At 37.6% G+C, this 18,650-nt stretch overlaps 1 protein-coding gene across 5 annotated transcripts in view; it reads right to left on the reverse strand.

Moving 5' to 3' along the window:
- Nucleotides 1–18,650, reverse strand: part of LOC106085907 (serine-rich adhesin for platelets) — a 170,219-nt gene that overhangs the window by 19,316 nt on the left and 132,253 nt on the right. For all 5 annotated transcript variants that reach the window (XM_013250382.2, XM_013250380.2, XM_013250375.2 and 2 more), the window contains one exon: nt 2,850–3,461. In XM_013250382.2, the coding sequence (XP_013105836.2) occupies nt 2,850–3,461 (612 nt within the window). The remainder of the gene's footprint in view (nt 1–2,849; nt 3,462–18,650) is intronic.

The raw sequence follows: 18,650 nt of genomic DNA on the forward strand, positions 1-18,650 counted from the left end.
AAACAAGTAAATTCTAAAATATTTGTTCTCGTCGATTTCGATTTCCGGAACCCATATTGGTAGGGAGACAATATAGAAGAGATTTGATGTGAAAAAGTGACCGTCAAAATTTTCTCTAAACGCTTCGGAATAGCATTTAAAATTGAAATGCCCCTGTAATTAGAAACCTCATTGCGATTTCCGGCTTTAAATAACGGCCTTATATGAGATTGCTTCCACAATTCCGGCAGATATCCATGCATTAATGAACTGCTGAAAAATGTACAAAGGAGATATGAAAATTCGAAAGCGCAATGCTTTAAATTGTTCGATGGAATTCCATCTGGACCAGGATTAAAAGTTATCTTCAGTGACCTTAAATTCTCAAGTATTACGTTTTTGCCAATCCCAGACACGTTTATAAAAGCTGAATTGTTGATTGTGTATGGATATGTTCTACATAAATAATAATAATTATCTGAATAAGTAGTGCTAAAAAGTCAACAAAGACATCGGCAATACCTGAATCGTTATGTGCTACTTTAGCTTTATATCTAAGAAAGTTCATTACAACGGCGCTTTGAATTCACATATTTGTAAAAAGATTTAAAATTTGATTTCAATTGACTTCTAATTTTATTCAAATAGCTACCATAGGCCAATTTGTTTTCTTTATTATATTCGCATCTTGCTAAAGAATACATCGAAAAGTCAGATGTTGACCCTGATCGTTTAAACCTTTTATATAATTTATTCTTCTTGTTCTTCAGTCTAGAAAGATTGGTTGTATTCCATGGAGGAACAGATGCGTTGCAAAAAGTAGTTTTAGAGACAGGTTGAGAAATAAAGTCAAGTAGCATAGTATAACAAGTTGAAATCATTTCATCGATATCTTTGGATCTGAAAATTTCATTCCACTGAACAGATGAGAGTAGTGAGTTCAGTTTGATGTAATCAGTTTTAGCAAAACAGTACACTTTTTCAATTGCTACATCTCTTTTAACTTTAAGAGTGGGATATGATATAAGTAATTTGAGTGTCGGATAATGTCTATCCTCAGGACTTACAACTGGATCATTAGAACTTAAACATAACTCAGATGGTTGATTAACGACAACAATATCGAGTACTTCAGAAAATTAATTGTTTATGTAATTAATTTGAAAAAGATCAATATTTAACAATATGCCGGTGCATTCTTAGAAATGCCATTTGGTATCACGGGTGTTTAATCATTTGACTCGGACGAATGAATCCTGTTAATTTGAGGAAGATTAAAATCGCCAAGAGCAGTCAATGTGTCTCTTGGTTGAAATGACTGAAATGCTGATTGGATTGCAGATACGTGTTTTGAATAAATATCCTCATATGAAGAGGGTGGGACGTAAGAATATGAAATAAATATTGAAACATTTTTCAAAAATATCTTTCCGGCTACAAATTCAATATCCAAGGAAGATTCCGCTTTTATTTCTTCGGAAGGAAATTCAGTGGAGACCGCTATTAGCACACCACCGCTAGATTTTTTCATTTTATAGTTCCGATCACGCCTATATATTAGATATTTGGAATGTAAATGTTTGTCGTATACCTTATTCTGAAGCTTGGTTTTGAGTAAGGGTAGGGGGACCTACAGCTATTAAGCGCCGTTTATAGGGTTCAAACTTGTTTTATAAGGAATCTCGAGTATACCTTGGGCGATATTCTTCTAGTTTTTTTCGTGCGTGCTTAACACTTGCATATTCTCCGACGTCTGGACAGCAAGATATGCAGCACCAAAGACCTTTAGACTTATAAGACTTCGGTTCTTTCTACTCAAATCCACGGAGAGAATAGTGGATACCATGATAAAAAAGTACGATACTCAGCGAATTGCTCCAATCAGCACTTCTTTAGGGGAGAAGTTTTTATATGCCAAGGTATATAAAAACTTCTCCCCAAAGAAGTGTCGCACTGTGGCACGCCGTTCGGACTCGGCTATAAAAAGGAGGCCGCTTTTCATTGAGCTTAAGCTTGAATCGGACAGCAATCATTAATATGTTAGAAGTTTGCCCGTGTTCCTTAGTGGAATGTTCATTGGCAAATTTGCGTTTACTGGGAAACAAGAGCAACACAAGAACATTAATACAGTTTGCAAAGTAAGGACATAACAGCAGATGAGAACCACACCTACTGCGGCATTGGAGATAGTTATAGATATCAAACTCATAGACATACATAGATTAGGTATTAGGCAGCTACTGCGACCATGAGACTTAAGGCGATGAGAAGACGGATAGAAGTTAGGAGTACGTCATACCACAGTAGGACAATTGAAACGAAGCTAGAAGGAGTTTTCTGATCGGTCATTAGGGTTATAACAATCAGGACTGTAAGGGCACGCACGTTCTTGGAGTGTAACAAGGAGATAAATGCCTTCTCTGAGGAAAGCACGATCTGCATCGGTTGGCGAAAAGCGAGGGCAGACGTCTTGGCTATTAGCACCAAAGTACTGCCGTCGACTTTGTAGAGGCGAAGTCCAAGTAATAGTGTGGACAACGACCACGTCCTCTGAACCTAGAACAACAAAGGTTATAATATTTAGATCCAAGTGAGCCTAGCCGTTAATAAAGTTGGCTGGCTCTAATCTAACCTATACGAGTTGTATCAAATCTTTGGCATTAATGGCCCAAACATGATGTGGGCAATATTTCAATGTTCTCCAAAAGGATCAATGGTATATGGTTTCGCAAAAAAAAAGTTTTAACAAAAATCTATAAAGATCTATAATCGACAAATTATGAGCTTAAGCTCCAAAACAATGTTTTTCAATTTTTCTGTTTTTTTTTTTTTAAATTGACTTATAACTCGCTCCCTATTCCCCAACTCACCTGTGATGCTTGTCACCGTAGTGGTTTTCTTAACGGGTACCGTCGGTTTCTTATTAAGTACTGGTGGCGGTGTTGTCTTCGTCTTATCGTCCATGTTCTCCATGCTCTTGCGCAATTCACTTGAGGTGGAACTCATTGCAGCGGTCGAGGTAGTGGTTGTGGTATTCGTATTACTGCTACTACTACTGTTCGACGATGTTATGTTTGTAATGACTTTAGTCTCCTGATGTTGTTGTTGCTGTTGCACATGCATTTGTTGCTTTTTAAGGGCCAAGCGTGAGGCAACATCGGATGTATTGGTCAAATCCAAATTCTTATTCTCCAAAGATTTGCGTTGAGCGGCTACATTGCCGGTGGGCAAACCGGTCTCCGACAGAATGTCGTTCAGCGAATCGCGAGAACCAAAACTATCCTTGCGATTCGATGATTGGGTCGATGATGAGCTGCCAGATTTTTTGACAAGCGTCTTGACCGTGGATGTTGTAGTACCCGATATTCCTAAATTATTACTGGAGGTGGTAGTGGTGGTAGATTGAGCCGTAAGATTGGATATTTTGGCAGTTCGGTGGCTCTGTTGAGGTTGTGATTGTTGGGTATCATTTAAAGGCGAAACTGTAATGCAGACCAATAGACAGAAGTTAGTACAACTCGACTGGAGAGTTGGGTGTTACAAATTATATCTATGTATATATATATATATATATATGTATGTGCCAAAAATGCTTTCAAAATCTACTACTTTCTTTAAGCGTTGTAACTTGTTTCTTTTTTTTCTTCTTTTTTGTGGATGATACTGAGGAGAAAAAGCAGGCACAACTATGGAAATTACGGTTAATATACGTCTGTATGGTTTTGTCTATGGTTTTCGCTTTTCTGGGATTTTCACTTTACGTATAGAACGTGTATGCACTGAAAGACGATAACAATGCTAAACTATTTTCCATTTCCACTCGAACAAAACAAATTTAAGCACACAAAAACAATGAAACTGCTATAAACTCGCCATAAATTGGTAGCCGGCTGTTCTTTCTGCTGGTGGTTCTACAGTAGCTCATTTCTAATCTAAAGTTTGTTGTTGTTCGAAGGTTTTTTTCTTCTTTTTTTTGCTTTCAAACGATTATTAAATTTTTATCAGAGACAGGAAAGGGACAAAAAGACTGGCCTTAGATATGGTCTCACAAACTTCTTTACCTTAGTGAAAATAATAATATATACATATTCAGAATAGAAATATGAATTCATTCGATATGAACTCATTGGATGTGATTAAGAATGTACGTTTGTCGAAAAATAAAGTCTCAGTCAAAGCAACCATGAATCATCACACATAGATTTCATTTCGCCTGCTTTTATTGTCGGATGAAGATCATCAACTGGTTTGTGGTCTAGGCAATGCAAGAATATCTTAAAAATAGAAGTGGAAAAAATGCCTAAATTTATACGGTTCAACTTTTAAGGGTAGGGACAAATTTAACTTCATCGGCGCAACTAAAACTTCTCTTTCGTTCTTATGCTCAAAATATCTCCATAATATTGGGTTGCCCAAAAAGTAATTGCGGATTTTTCATATAGTCGGCGTTGACAAATTTTTTCACAGCTTGTGACTCTGTAATTGCATTCTTTCTTCCGTCAGTTATCAGCTGTTACTTTTAGCTTGCTTTAGAAAAAAAGTGTAAAAAAAGTATATTTGATTAAAGTTTATTCTAAGTTTTATCAAAAATGCATTTACTTTCTTTTAAAAAATCCGCAATTACTTTTTGGGCAACCCAATAATAAATATAACAATATTAAATAATGTTTTTTTGATTTAAATCAAGTCTTAAAAAAATGAAGACGATAGCATGACACGTGATGGCTATGACCACCCCCACATGGGTTGGAACTGTGAGCTCCGATTTGTATGGTGTTCATCGTCACCACGAGAAGCTCCGAAAGCTCTAAGCCAAAGTTTGCGGACAGTGGGATGCTTCGTATACGGAGTAGCTTCAATTGCAGTCGCGGGCAATTCAGCCATATCGAGTGGTGAGTCTCAGTGAGAAGTCGAGCGTCACCCACTCATGCCTAAATACTGAGTGTCTATGATACTTGATATAACAAGACGAACTATTTAGCGTCTTTAAATAACCAATGGACATAAGGTTCCCGCACCAATATCGCCTTTATAGCCGACCATGCTAACCTCTGCGCTGCGGTGGCATCTAAAGTTTGTTAGTGTTTCCAATTACCGAAAGCACCTTATGATTCGAATGAGACTCTCAATACGAAATCGTTGATTGCTACCGACCGCAGTTTCTGCTACTTCGCATATATAGGGAGCTCTGAGCTCAGTATAGAGAGCTGACAAACTATCGACAATCGCAACATTTGATTTTACCGATAGTCTTAATAATAAATATCGATAGTATCGAAACTATCGTTAATTTCCAATCACCTATATTTCAAACGAAAAATGAGAAGTAAAAATCAGGAAATCGATTTATTTAGAAGCAATATCAACGCACAGACCAAATAAAACCAAGGTTAATAAAGTCAGATGGAAGTCATGAGAGAAATCATTGTACAAAATGTTAGCGTTATCGGATGAAAAATGCGCCCTCTATAGAGCAATCAGTGTAGGATTGCTTGTTTTTGCAAAAAAATTAACTTTTGCGATAGTATTCATCGGAAAAATTTCAATCGTTATTCAGTAAAAAAATTAAATATCGATAGTATCGATGACACTATCGGTGTTTTACTTTTTGTCTGCATATCGATTGAGATTTTTTCAATCGATATTATATGCAAAGTTCCGATCCTGAATACATTCTGATCACAACTTTCCCCATGGTCCTTGATGTTGAGCAACTTATTGACTCTTAACTGATATAGGATCCCAATCAAATTATTTCTCAAATGTCTTTAAATTGTCTCTGAGAATTTTAGTGAAATTTTGGCTTTTTCAATGATAATATAGGTTCGAGCAACAAGATCCGTACGGCGCCAAGTTGTAGAATCTCGTGGACTGGAATGATGAAATTTTAATTTATTGTATTTTTTCAGATTGATGAAACTTTTTGATCAAGACAGAAAGTTTTCGATTCACTATTCTTTTATATGTATCATGGGATACGATTTTCGCATAACTGGGGATGTCTGGTCATATATTTTTAATGGCAGACAATGCACCCAGAGAAATTAGTCTGCTGATATCAGCAAACACTGGCTGCTGATATGCAATTAAAAATTTGAAACTTGTGAATAAATTCATACCAAAATTTTTAACTTTTAAACAACAATTGAGACATTTGCTACAAATCAATACAAAAAATTGTCAATTTTAGGCGTTAATTTTTATACCCAGCACCAAAGGATGGGGGTATACTAATCTAGTCATTTTGTTTGTAACACCTCGAAATATTCGTCTAAGACCCCATAAAGTATACATTCTTGATCGTCTCGATGTTCTGAGTCGATCTAGCCATCTCCGTCCGTCCGCCTGTCGCGTAAAGCTAGCCAGTTGAAATTTTGCCCAAATACTTAATATTGATGTAGGTCGTTAGAGATTGCAAATTGGCCATATCGGTTAAGATTTAGATATAGCTGCCATATAAACGAATCTCCCGATTTGACTTCTTGATTTGGATCACATATAAACCGATCTCGCGATTTCACTTCTTGAACCCCTGGCTGAAATTTGCATGTAGTGTTCCGTTATAATTTTCATCAACTGTGCCAAGTACGGTCCGAATCGGTCTATAACCTGATATAGCTCCCACATAAACCGATCTCCCGATTTGATTTCTTGAGCCCCTGAAAGGCTCAATTTTTGTCCAATTTGGCTAAAATTTTACATGAAGTGTTCTGTTAAGACTTCCAACAACTGCGCCAAGTAAATCGGTCTATAACCTGATATAGCTCCCATATAAACCGATCTCTGAATTTTTGTCCAATTTGGCTGAAATTGAGCATATAGTGTTTTGTTATGACTTTCAACAACTGTGCCAAGTACGGTCCAAATCAGTCTTTAAACGGACATTATTCCCATGTTTGCTGTTTTACCAAAAAATTACTGCTGTCAAATTTTCTGCTGTTACAGCAAACATTTTTGCTATTTTTGCAAACAAATTTACTCTGAGTGTAACAATGCAGATCTGCTTGTCGATTACTCGTGTTTATACTATCCAGCTAAAACCCTCCAGATCCACTCTGTCCTCTAGCTTTGATCCATTTGTGTAACATGATCTTCCAGATGGAAATACTATGTCAGTCCTCTCTGGCTAGATTTCAGATTTCAGTCTTCTTTGGTTATACCCTTCGTTCTAGCCCAGTCGTATGCCACTTCCAAGGCCATTTCGGCATTTCTAATCTCTTCATTCCATTAGGCTCCCAACGTTAAAATAAACTTCTAAAACTTTTAAATTACTATAAGAGGGCGTCCGCGGTATACAACATGGCATGACCAAATGCAATTGCAGGTACTTTAACGTTTCTAATAGCTACAATGCTATGCTGCTATTTATCAGTTATGCTTTGCTATCCTTTTTCATGGCTCTAATGATAGCGTTCCTTCCAAAAGATAAATTAGTAGAAATGGGCATGAGAAAATACATATGTCTACAAATTGCAATGATCATGACATTTGAATTTTTAATAAACATTGAAGGCAAAACGAGTATTAAATATATGGAGTATTTATACATTACATCACTACTAAAATAGTATGGTAGTCTAGCACAGGGTATTGCATCAAAGAGTACATATTTAAGTATTGGCATATTTGCAAACTACTTTGTAATAGCTTTCATCAAAGCGTCAAATTCCTTATGGCTAGAGATGGGCGATGGGTAAGTACCCAAAAGGTATTTACCCGGTAAATTGGGTAAATACTTGGGTATTTACCCATTTATACCGAAAAGCTGGATATTTATAATTTTGCAGATATCTCGGGTAAAAAACATTTTGCAAACAATTTTTGACGATTTCGTATTCTTTGTATATAAACCTGATCTTCTGATCTCATAAAACCGGATTTTTATTATATATAGCCGCTATATAGACCGATCTCCAGTAGACCCCTTCCCATTTCTGTGAAGTGCTGTTCAGGTCGGACTATATTTGGATATAGCTGCCCTATAGACGACCGATCGATCTACCGATGTAGGGCATTGAGGTCATAAAAGATCCATTTTTTACCCGAATTCGATGAAATTTGGCATAGTGTGTTCCGCTAGACCCCTACCTATTCCTATCAAATGTGATCCAGATCGGACCATATTTGGATATAGCTGTCATATAGACCGATCTCCCGACACAATGAGTCAATAAAAGGAGCATTTTTCATACTATTTCGATGAAATTTGGCACAGCGAGTTTTGGTACCCCTCTAAACCGTTTTGTTGAATATCGTCCAGATCGGACCTTATTTGGCTATAGCTGCCATATAGACCGATCTCCCGATATAGAGTATTGGGCCCATAAAAGGAGCATTTTTCATCCGATTTTGATGAAATTTTAAACAGTGCGTTTTTAAAAACCTATTCACCTCTGCGTCGAACATCGTCCAGATTGGATCATAATTGGATACAGCTGCAATTAAAAATGCTCCTTTTGTAAGCTCAAAACTCTATATCGGAGATGCCATATGGCGGCAATATCCAAATATGGTCCAATCTGGACCACATTTGACAGTCTACCGGAGCACACTGTGCCAAATTTCGTCGAATTCGGGTAATAAATGGATCTTTTATGACCTTAATACCCTACATGGGGAGATGAAATGGGAAGGGGTCTACCAGAACTCACTGTGTCAAATTTCATCGAAATCGGAAGAAAAATTACCAATTTTTTGCCTCAAGACTTTAAGTCTGAAGATCGGTCTATATAGCGGCTAAATATAACTAAAAGCCGATTTTATGAGATCAGAAGATCAGGTTTATATACAAAGAATACGAAACCATCAAAAATTGTTTGCAAAATGTTTTTTTTACCCAAGATATCTGCAAAATTATAAATACCCAAAAAAGGTATTTATTGGTCATTTACCCAAAAAATACCCAAGCGTTGGGTATTTACCTGGTAGAAACCCATCTCTACATATGGCTTCAAGCTCATGCTTAAAATTTTGATGTCAGATTTGAGCTGTGTTCCCAAAAACTATTAATAAGATGCCTACACTCAGAGAAATTTTTTAGTAAAAACAGCAAAAATGTTTGATGTTACTGCAGAAAGTCTGGTGAAAATGGGACAGCAGTAGTTTGTTGCTAAAAAAGCAAACATTTTCTGCTGTTTTCAAATATTAAAAAGTTAAAAGACGTTTAAAAATGACATAAATATTTAAAATGTTTTTATATCCCATCATATCTCTACCTTTCATTAGTATACAAAGTAATTTATTTTTTAATTTTCCACAATTTGCTAAGTTTTTAACGAATTTGAGTAACAACAGGCAAAGTAGCTAAAACAGCAAAAACGTTTGCTGTAACAGCAAAAAGTCTGATGAAAATGGGACAGCAGAAGTTTGTTGCTAAAGCAGCAAAAATTTTCTGCTGTTTTCAAATATTAAAAAGTTAAAAGACGTTAAAAAATGTTATATATATTTTAAATTTTTTTATATTCCATCATATCTCTCAATTTTACAAGCATGCAACGTAATTTTTTTTTTTAATTTTCCACAATTTGCTAATTTTTTAACGATTTTAAGTAACAGCAGGCAAAGTAACTAAAACAGCAAAAACGTTTGCTGTAACAGCAGAAAGTCTGCTGAAAATGGCACAGCAGTAATTTATTGCTAAAACAGCAAACATTTTCTGCTGTTTTCAAATATTAAAAAGTTAAAAGACGTTTAAAAATCTCATACATATTTGAAATTTTTTATATTCCATCATATCTCTCAATTTTACAAGCATACAATGTAATTTTTTTTTTAATTTTCCACAATTTGCTAATTTTTTTAAAGAAATTAAGAATTAAAATTTTGTATTAATATGTAGCAAATGCCCCAATAGATGTTAGGAAGTTCAAAAATGTTTAATAGATTTATATAAAAATTTAAAATTTTTTAATTTAATATCAGCAGATAGTGTTGGCTGATATTAGCAGACTAATTTTTCTGGGTGTATATGTCCCGATTGGTTTATGATCTATACGGTGAGACAAGTCTCCGGACACTTGTTTCCAAATTTCAATTCCATACTGTCCTGCCAAATTGGTACTCTACTCAATAGTTCAATTATTTATTTTATCGCAGGGCCTTTGGAAATGGAGCGAGGTGTCCCCCAGATAATTGAGTCCACATTTTAGTTACTGATTCGTTTTCTACTGCCCTATGCCTTTCCCTTCAATACAATATTTTCCAGAAGCTCTTTTATATCCGTTTGGAGTGTTATGGGGGTGGGGCATACTTCATAAGAGTAGACAGTATTTGCTGATATTATCAGAAGTTTTTCTCTTGACGTACACTTTGCTTTAAAAATCTTTTGTAAGTAAGATAAGTATAATTAAAATTGCTTATCATTGTAAATATTTGCATATTTACATTTAAGGGCCAACCTTATATACACACGAGTCATTTTTCATCAGTAAAAGTCGAATGGCATTGGCAAAGTAGCATTTTGACGCTTATATGCGAATATGATAATAAATTCAATAACTTTTTCTACATACAAAATGAACACTGAAGCGCAATAACACTGCAAACAATATTGGAATTAATTTTTAAAATAAAAACCATAAACGTTCAGATATGCCGTCTTCGTTGTATGAATCATGTAAAGTCGTCGTTTTGGTGGTCAAACGCTAGCAAAAGTACATTCACAATGAACGAATGTTGTCATCAATTCATATCTAAATGTTTATTTACAAATCTAATTTAAGATATGACACTAAATTCGCAAAAAAAAGGTTTTACTAATTAAAAAAAAAATTAATTATTTTCAATAAACGTTAGCAATTCTAAATTATGAGCACTTTTATGCAGATGAAATGCAAAATAAAGTCAGTGTCACAATTTGAGCCTGTTTTCTTTCCAAATTTTTGTGACCACATCTACCACAGCAAAACCCAAGCAGCACAAAAATTTGCAATGTTTGCTTCGTAATTTAATGAAATGATGTAAGTTTTAAAAGCCATAAACTATGTGCATTTTATTTGTGTTTCAAAATACGTGACTGGATAATCAATTACAAACAACAAGCAGGGTAGGCAGCAGCACTCTCGATTCACAATTGTTCAACAAATGGAAATGCGAAAACAATAGAAACTATGGGGAAACCAAACATACGCTAATAATAACAAGCACTTGTGGCTGCAATTCCAATGTAAACCTAATACCATTTATGATGACCTAATAACCCAACAAAGACGACACTCTTCAAAAACGATAGGAATGAGGTGGTATACCCACCACCATGGAATGGGGGTGGGTATACTAACCTAGTTATTCCGTTTGTAACTCCTCGAAATATTGATCGGCGACCTCATAAAGTATATGTATATATTCTGGATTGTCTTGACATATTAAGTCGATCTAGCCATGTCCGTCCGTCTCTCCGTCTATTGAAATCACGATTGCCGCCGAAAGCTAGTCGCTTTGCACAGAGACTTCATATTGATGAAGGTCGTTGGGGACCTTCGGTTTAGATTTGGACAAATATAAATATAAACCGATCCCCCGATTCGACCTCTTGAAGTCGCAATTGTAGTCCGATTTGGCTGACATTTTGCACGGAGTGTTTTGATATGACTTCCAACAACTGTGGCAAGGTCAAACTGATCAATAACCTGATATTACTCCCATATAAACCGATCTCCAGGTTTGACATTTTGAGTCCCTGTATGCTGCAAATGTTACCCGATTTGGTTGAAATTTTGTACGATCCAAATCGGTCAATAGTTTTATATGGCCCCCATATAAACCGATCTCCCGATTTGACTTGTTGAGCTGCAATTGCTATCGGGTTAAGCCGCAATTGCTATCCGATTTGGCTTAAATACATTTGAAAGAATATAACAATCCAAGCCAAACTGACATTTAAAGATTTTTTTTTAATCTTTTTCCTTTAACTTTCTCAATTTTTCCATTGGCATTGTTTTCGCGTACATTTGCTCCTAGCAGGAGAGAGCGTAAGTATTTTGTTATTGAGAAGTTTCAAATTTCTACTTGAGTTGTTTTTCTTAGCAGCAATTAGCATCCTTAAACTTAATTTTATAAGACAGAGCACTTTTTTGCTGTTTTGTCATAATCTTATAGTCGGGATGTTGGGTCCAAGTACCTGGGGTACCGCACCAGCCCCAAAACTCCTTAAAATAGGTTTACTTGACGATCATGACAACATGGGACTCAAATGAAAGGTATTCGGGAGTAGATTACGAATATGGTCAGAAAGTAGAAATAGACTTTATAATTTATTGATAACGGAAGGGGGCGGACCCTCCACCGTTACCCCAAAAACACCACCCAAAATCTAAAGTGGACGGATAGGGATAATATGGGTATCAAATGAAAAGGATGCGGGAGTAGATAACGAATCTAGGATACAAATTCATGTCGAGGTATAGAAGGTCACCCCACCCCCACAAAAACGCCCAAAATTGGCACATTAGCCAATCACGGATGTATGGGACTGGGTTTGTTTGTTTCGTAGACTGAAAGACGGCAGAACCGATTTTCTCGAAATTTTTGCTTTTTGTGCAGATTGGTCTGGAAGGAAACATAGGCTATATATATTTTCGGTATCCGAAGGGGGACGGACCCTCCCCCTTATGCCAAAAACACAACCCAAAATCAAAAGTGGACCAATCAGGACAATATAGGTATCAAATCAAAGGTATTGGAGAGTAGAATACGAATATGGTATTAAAATTGGAGTCTAAGTGCCCATCGGGACCAACCCCAAAACTCCCACCAAACTGACATATAGGACGTTAATTTCAATATGGGGCTCAAATGAAAGGTATTGGGGAGTAGATTTCGAATCTGACATACAAAATCAGATCGAAGTATAGGGGGTCAGGCCAATCCTCAAAAACGCCATTTGACCCATTATGACTATATGATACTTGGCTGAACCGATTTTCTTAAAATTTTTATAGATTGTGTACGTTTGGAAGGCAACATAGGCTATATAATTTTTAGATATTAGAGGCGGACTCTCCCCCTAAACCCAAAAACGCCACCCATATCCGAAATTGGTCCGATGGGCACAATAAGGGTATCAAATGAAAGGTATTGGAGAACAGAAACGAATATGGTATTAAAATATGGGTCCAAGTACCCAGCGGGCCCCCCAACCCCAAAATTCCTCTAAACAGATATATTCGAAGTTCATGTCAATATGGGACTCAAATGAAAGGTATTAGACAGTAGATTACAAATATGGCATAAAACGAGTGTTTTGGGGTACGCCCTAAAGCACCCCCTAAACTGAACTTCCGTAGGGAATAAAGAACGAATTTGATATCCATATTTGAGTCGAAATGTCTGAGGTGCCATACTTCCCCTATTGAGAACATTACCCTAAGGCAGAACGTTACCACCAGGAACCGAGAAGGGGCAAATTCTCACACATCAATGAGTGCTTTCCGATTCAAGTTAAAGCTCAAAAATTTTTTAAATGACCATGCATGGCATTGTACCTCGCAAATGTCGTCAACATTAAGAGGGTATAAACACCGCTTTGTCCGATGTTCTCGCCGAACGCGTTCAGCGTCATAGGCTACAATGGCACGAATTCGATATCCGCATGCAGGGCGAAGTGTCTCCACCCAAAAAACATATAAGAGAGTTAAAGAAGGCGCAGCGGAGCGGGCCCGGTTCGGCTAGTAAATTATAAACGAGAGTAAAGGCCAGGTTATGCTTTCGTAAATGTAGAACAAATGTATCGTAAATAGCCAATTATGCTTATTACAAAACGTAGCATTTGACATTTCAAACAAAACAAATGTTTTAACAAAAACGACTTTAAGGTGAGGGAGGATCTGACGTTGGAGAACTTCAGGCATACCTCAAGGACATGACATACATACATTAAAGGCAGGTCGGAAAAGATGGCCCTCCACGCAGTGAAGCGAGAAGTCGAGATGTCTCTCTAACTGAAGGAGAAAGCGATGGCGGCCTTCCTGAATATGGAGAGGGTATTTAACAACGAGGAGATGGATCGATGGTCACCGCTTTTAGCCGCACGAGGATTTACCCGAGTTTCTCCCTGTGGACGGACTATATACTACGAGGCAGCACTAACAACGCTGACTTTGGAGATATGAAGGTTGCCCTTTTATATTTCAGGATTAGAGAACACAAAAACAAATATTAATCATCGAAAATCGTTTTATTGTTCTTCAAAATATTCTCCATTAAGATCTATACACTTTGGCATGCGCTTAAACCAATTGTCGAAGCACTTTTGCCAGTCCGCTTCTTCAGGTGTCGAAAAACGTTGACCTCTCATTTTATTTTTTACGTACGGGGAAAAATAGAAGGCATTCGGTGCCAAGTCAGGACTATACGGCGGATGACCCTAAAATGACGGCGGATCGCACTAAAATGTTCACTATTTAATCTTATTTTTTTGGCGAGATGAATCTTTTAAGTTACTGTAAACAACACAAATAGCGCTCCTGTGTCAAAACATTCTGATTACGTGTAACCTCAAAAATGTCAAGCTATACGATAGAGCTGTCAGTTGGCAGATTGCAACACAAGGGTTGTGAAATCCCGAAATATAAAAGGCAACCCCAACCAGTGTAATCAGAAGGTGGGTAATAAGGGAAATACCTCAGAGAGGGATGTTCTCATCAATTCTCTGGAGCATAGTGGTAAACGAATTTCTGTTGGGTCTTAAAAGGAATGGCGTAAGAATGATCGCAATGCTAGATATGCAAAATATCAAGGTTTATAATCCGAACTGTGTCTTCAAGGTTGCAATTAGGCTGAAGAAACTTGGCATACCGGAGGAGACAGCATACGGTCAAAGTTCCTCCCGACACTGTGGGTGTGGTGGGCACACTGAGGAGGATTCAGACTACATGGAATTTCGGGATTCGCTTTCCCGGAAGGGAGGAGCAGGAAGCGAATACTATGTTTGTAGAGAATAATACCTCCATCTTTATAGATACCTCTGAGATGGGGACAGGGACTGAATTGGGGCTATAGTACGACACACACAACATTTCAGGCAGAGCACTGTGCCATAACAATCAAAGCAAAAGAAATTCTAGGAGGGGATTTACAGTTTTCGAAATCAGTATATACAGCGGCCCCCAAGGCCTTGGGTTCTAATACAGTGAGATTAGCGCCAACGCGGCGGGATTAACGCATACGACGGCGCGGTATTGGCCCCCAACTCTCTTCTTTTAATTTCTTCTTATCACATTTTTCTAAATTTTAAATTTTATTTTCACCACAGGTCAGCCTGGACACCAAGTGAACTCATCTTTTCATAGTGGGCTACTCATTCTACCTACACTTTTTACAATAAGTTTTAATAAACGCCTATTTCTCAGAAAGAAGAAGGAAATGGAAAGATGTGAGTGTGAGCCAATTAAGATGTAAAGGAGTCAGAATGAAGTCCGAAAATTCTGACAAAGAATTAAATATCATGCCGCTAGCTTTGGTGCAGGCACATCCTTCTGCAGAGACAAAGAAGGAAATTTGGCAACTGACATAGATAGCGTGCTGAGGATATGAAAAGAATATTTTATCGAACTGCTAGTGTCCGACGATGGCGGCGAAGAGGATACCGCAGAACCAATCTCTGATTATGCTATAGAATGTTTAGCTTCTAGTCAGAATGAGGTCCAAGTATCTATGACTCGATTGAAGTAGGCAGCAAGAGCCGACGGGTTACCCGCTGAAGTATTTAAGACCGGAGGCGACACGCTAATATGGTATAATATAATTGGACCCTATCAATGCGGTTTTAGATAAATCCACCTGAACCAGATATTCACACTGCGCCAAATACTGGAAAAGACCCGAGAAGGGCAATTCAACCCATACCATCTCTTTGTTGATTACAAAGCTGCTTTCGATACCCCTATACGTTCAAAACATGTCTGAGTTTGGTATCCCTGCAAAATTAATAAGACTCTGCAGGATGACACTTCATGACATATGTTCCTCAGTAAGAATAGGAAAAAATCTCTCCGATCTATTCAATACCAAACGAGGTTTCAGACAAGGAGACAGCCTATTGTGGGATCTCTTTAATATACTGCTGGAGAAGATTATACGAGATGCAGATGTGAATAGATATGGTACACTAATCACTAGAGAACACATGCTACTCGCCTATGCGCCTATGCGATTTGAAATAATTAAAAGATAATCGTTGAAATTGGGTTTGGCAGTAAATGGAGATAAGACGAAATGGATGATATCAACTCCCAAAACCCCCTGTACAACCGATCAGATAAAGCAAATGGAGAAAGTAGGGAACCACAACTTTGAGATAGTCAGCAACTGCCTCGACACCGCCGTAACCAAAAAGAATGGCACCAGTTTTGAAGAAAGGCGAAGAATAATACTGTCAAACAGATGCTCCTTTGGATTAGGTAAGCAGTTTTGAAACAAGGCCACGAAGATTATACTATACAAGACACTGATACTACCCGTGTTGTTATATGGTTCTTAGGCATGGGTACTTGTGAAAGCAGACGAGGCAGTGCTTGGAGTGTTTGAGAGAAAGATTTTGAACCAGTTTACATTGATGGGGAGTACCGGCGTCGTATGAACCACGAGTTGTATGAGTTCTATGACAGCGATAGCATAGTTATACGTATCGAAATACGACAGCTGCGTTGGCTAGGTCATGTTGTGAGAAAGTATGAAGAAACTCCATCAAAGAAGTCTTTAGAAGGCAATCACGGTGGTACACGCAAATCGGGAAGACCAAAAGTGCAATGGAAAGATCAAATGTTGGGAGACACCTCGAAACTTGGTGTCAAAGATTTTAGTATGAGCGCAGAAGATCGAGGCTCTTGGAACGCTATTCTACGTTCGGCAAGTGGAACAAATGTTCTCTCATAGCCAATTAGTGTAAAGTAAGTAGTTTCGAAGTCAGTGGTTTATGGCAATATGAAATATCGAAAATACTTTACCATTTCTAATTATGACGCGCTCGATTCGTCGTTTCGTCCACAGTGCACTATAGTTAATTTGTATCTCCTGATGATATCATGGAGGCCACCGTAGCGCAGAGGTTAGCATGTCCGCCTATGACGCTGAACGCTTGGGTTCGAATCCTGGCGAGACCATCAGAAAAAATTTTCAGCGGTGGTTTTCCCCTCCTAATGCTGGCAACATTTGTGAGGTACTATGCCATGTACAATTTCTCTCCAAAAGAGGTGTCGCACTGCGGCACTCCGTTCGGACTCGGCTATAAAAAGGAGGCCCCTTATCATGGAGCTTAAACTTGAATCGAACTGCACTCATAGATATGTGAGAAGTTTGCCCCTGTTCCTTAGTGGAGTGATCATGGGAAAAATTTGCTTTGATTTGATGAAAATAACTAATTCTGCCTTAAAAATTTCAAACACCACCTGGTGAGCAACCGGAAGGCACCAATTGATGACTAGCATGATTCGAGTTAATTGATCCACAACCGAATATAGCTCTCGATTCATCTTATTGAGAACCTAAGGCGCAATTCCTACGCAAATTAATTGCAATTTTGACTATTTTTTTCTGTTTTTCGACAACGATATCTAAAATAACTCAAGCTTAATCAAGTTTGATATGAAGAATTTGCCGATTGATAGTGATGAGTATATAATTATAGTGCCCGTTTGAAATTAACGTGTTCAAGTTCGTGAACCCTAATTTTATTTACAACACGTACTTACTTTACTTTAATTGGCTATGACAAAATATTTCTTCCACTAGCCGAACGTAGAATAGCGATCCAAGCGCCTCGATCTTCTGCGCTCATTCTAAAATCTCTGACACCAAGTTTCGAGGTGTCTCCCACAACTTGATCTTTCCATCGGGATTTTGGTCTTCCCGGTTTGCGTGTACCACCGTGTTTGCCTTCAAAAGACTTCTTTGCTGGAGCTTCTTCATTCATTCTGACAATATGACCTAGCCAACGCAGCCGTTGTATTTTGATGCGTGTAACTATGCTATCGTCGTCATACAGCTCGTGGTTCATACGTCGCCTATATTATCCGTTAACGCAAACTAGTCCATATATTTTACGAAGAATCTTTCTCTCAAATACTCCAAGCACTGCCTCATCTGCTTTCACAAGTACCAATGCTTCAGAACCATATAATAGCACGGGTAGTATCAGTGTCTTGTATAGTGTAATCTTCGTCTTTCGAGAGGTGGCCTTGTTTCTAAACTGCTTACTTAGTCCAAAGTAGCATCTGTTTGCCAGTATTATTCTACGCTTTATCTCAAAACTGGTGTCATTCGTTTCGGTTACGGCGGTGCCGAGGTAGATAAAGTTACTGACTATCTCAAAGTTGTGGTTCCCAACTTTTTCCATGTTTTTTTCGGAGTGGAAACCATCCATTTCGTCTTATCTCCATTTACAACACGTAATGAAAGAAAAATTGTCGGGGCCGGCTATATAGTACTCCGAATTTAAATTAACACACCTACTGATTTATAGAATAAAACAATTCAGACAAGATTTTGTAAAGATCAGACTGTGGATTTAGCCATAATAGTAAATATCGGTTGATAGATATATATATGGGAGCTTTGTCTAAATAAAGCTTGATTTTGAAGATCGGATCAAAACTGTGGCTACTACAACCATGAACGTGTTTAGTGAACACATATACCCAGCACTTTTTTCTTCAGTTTTACTTCCAAAGCTATAT

The sequence above is a fragment of the Stomoxys calcitrans genome, chromosome 2, assembly GCF_963082655.1.
Source record: "Stomoxys calcitrans chromosome 2, idStoCalc2.1, whole genome shotgun sequence".
Taxonomy (NCBI): Eukaryota; Metazoa; Arthropoda; class Insecta; order Diptera; family Muscidae; genus Stomoxys; species Stomoxys calcitrans.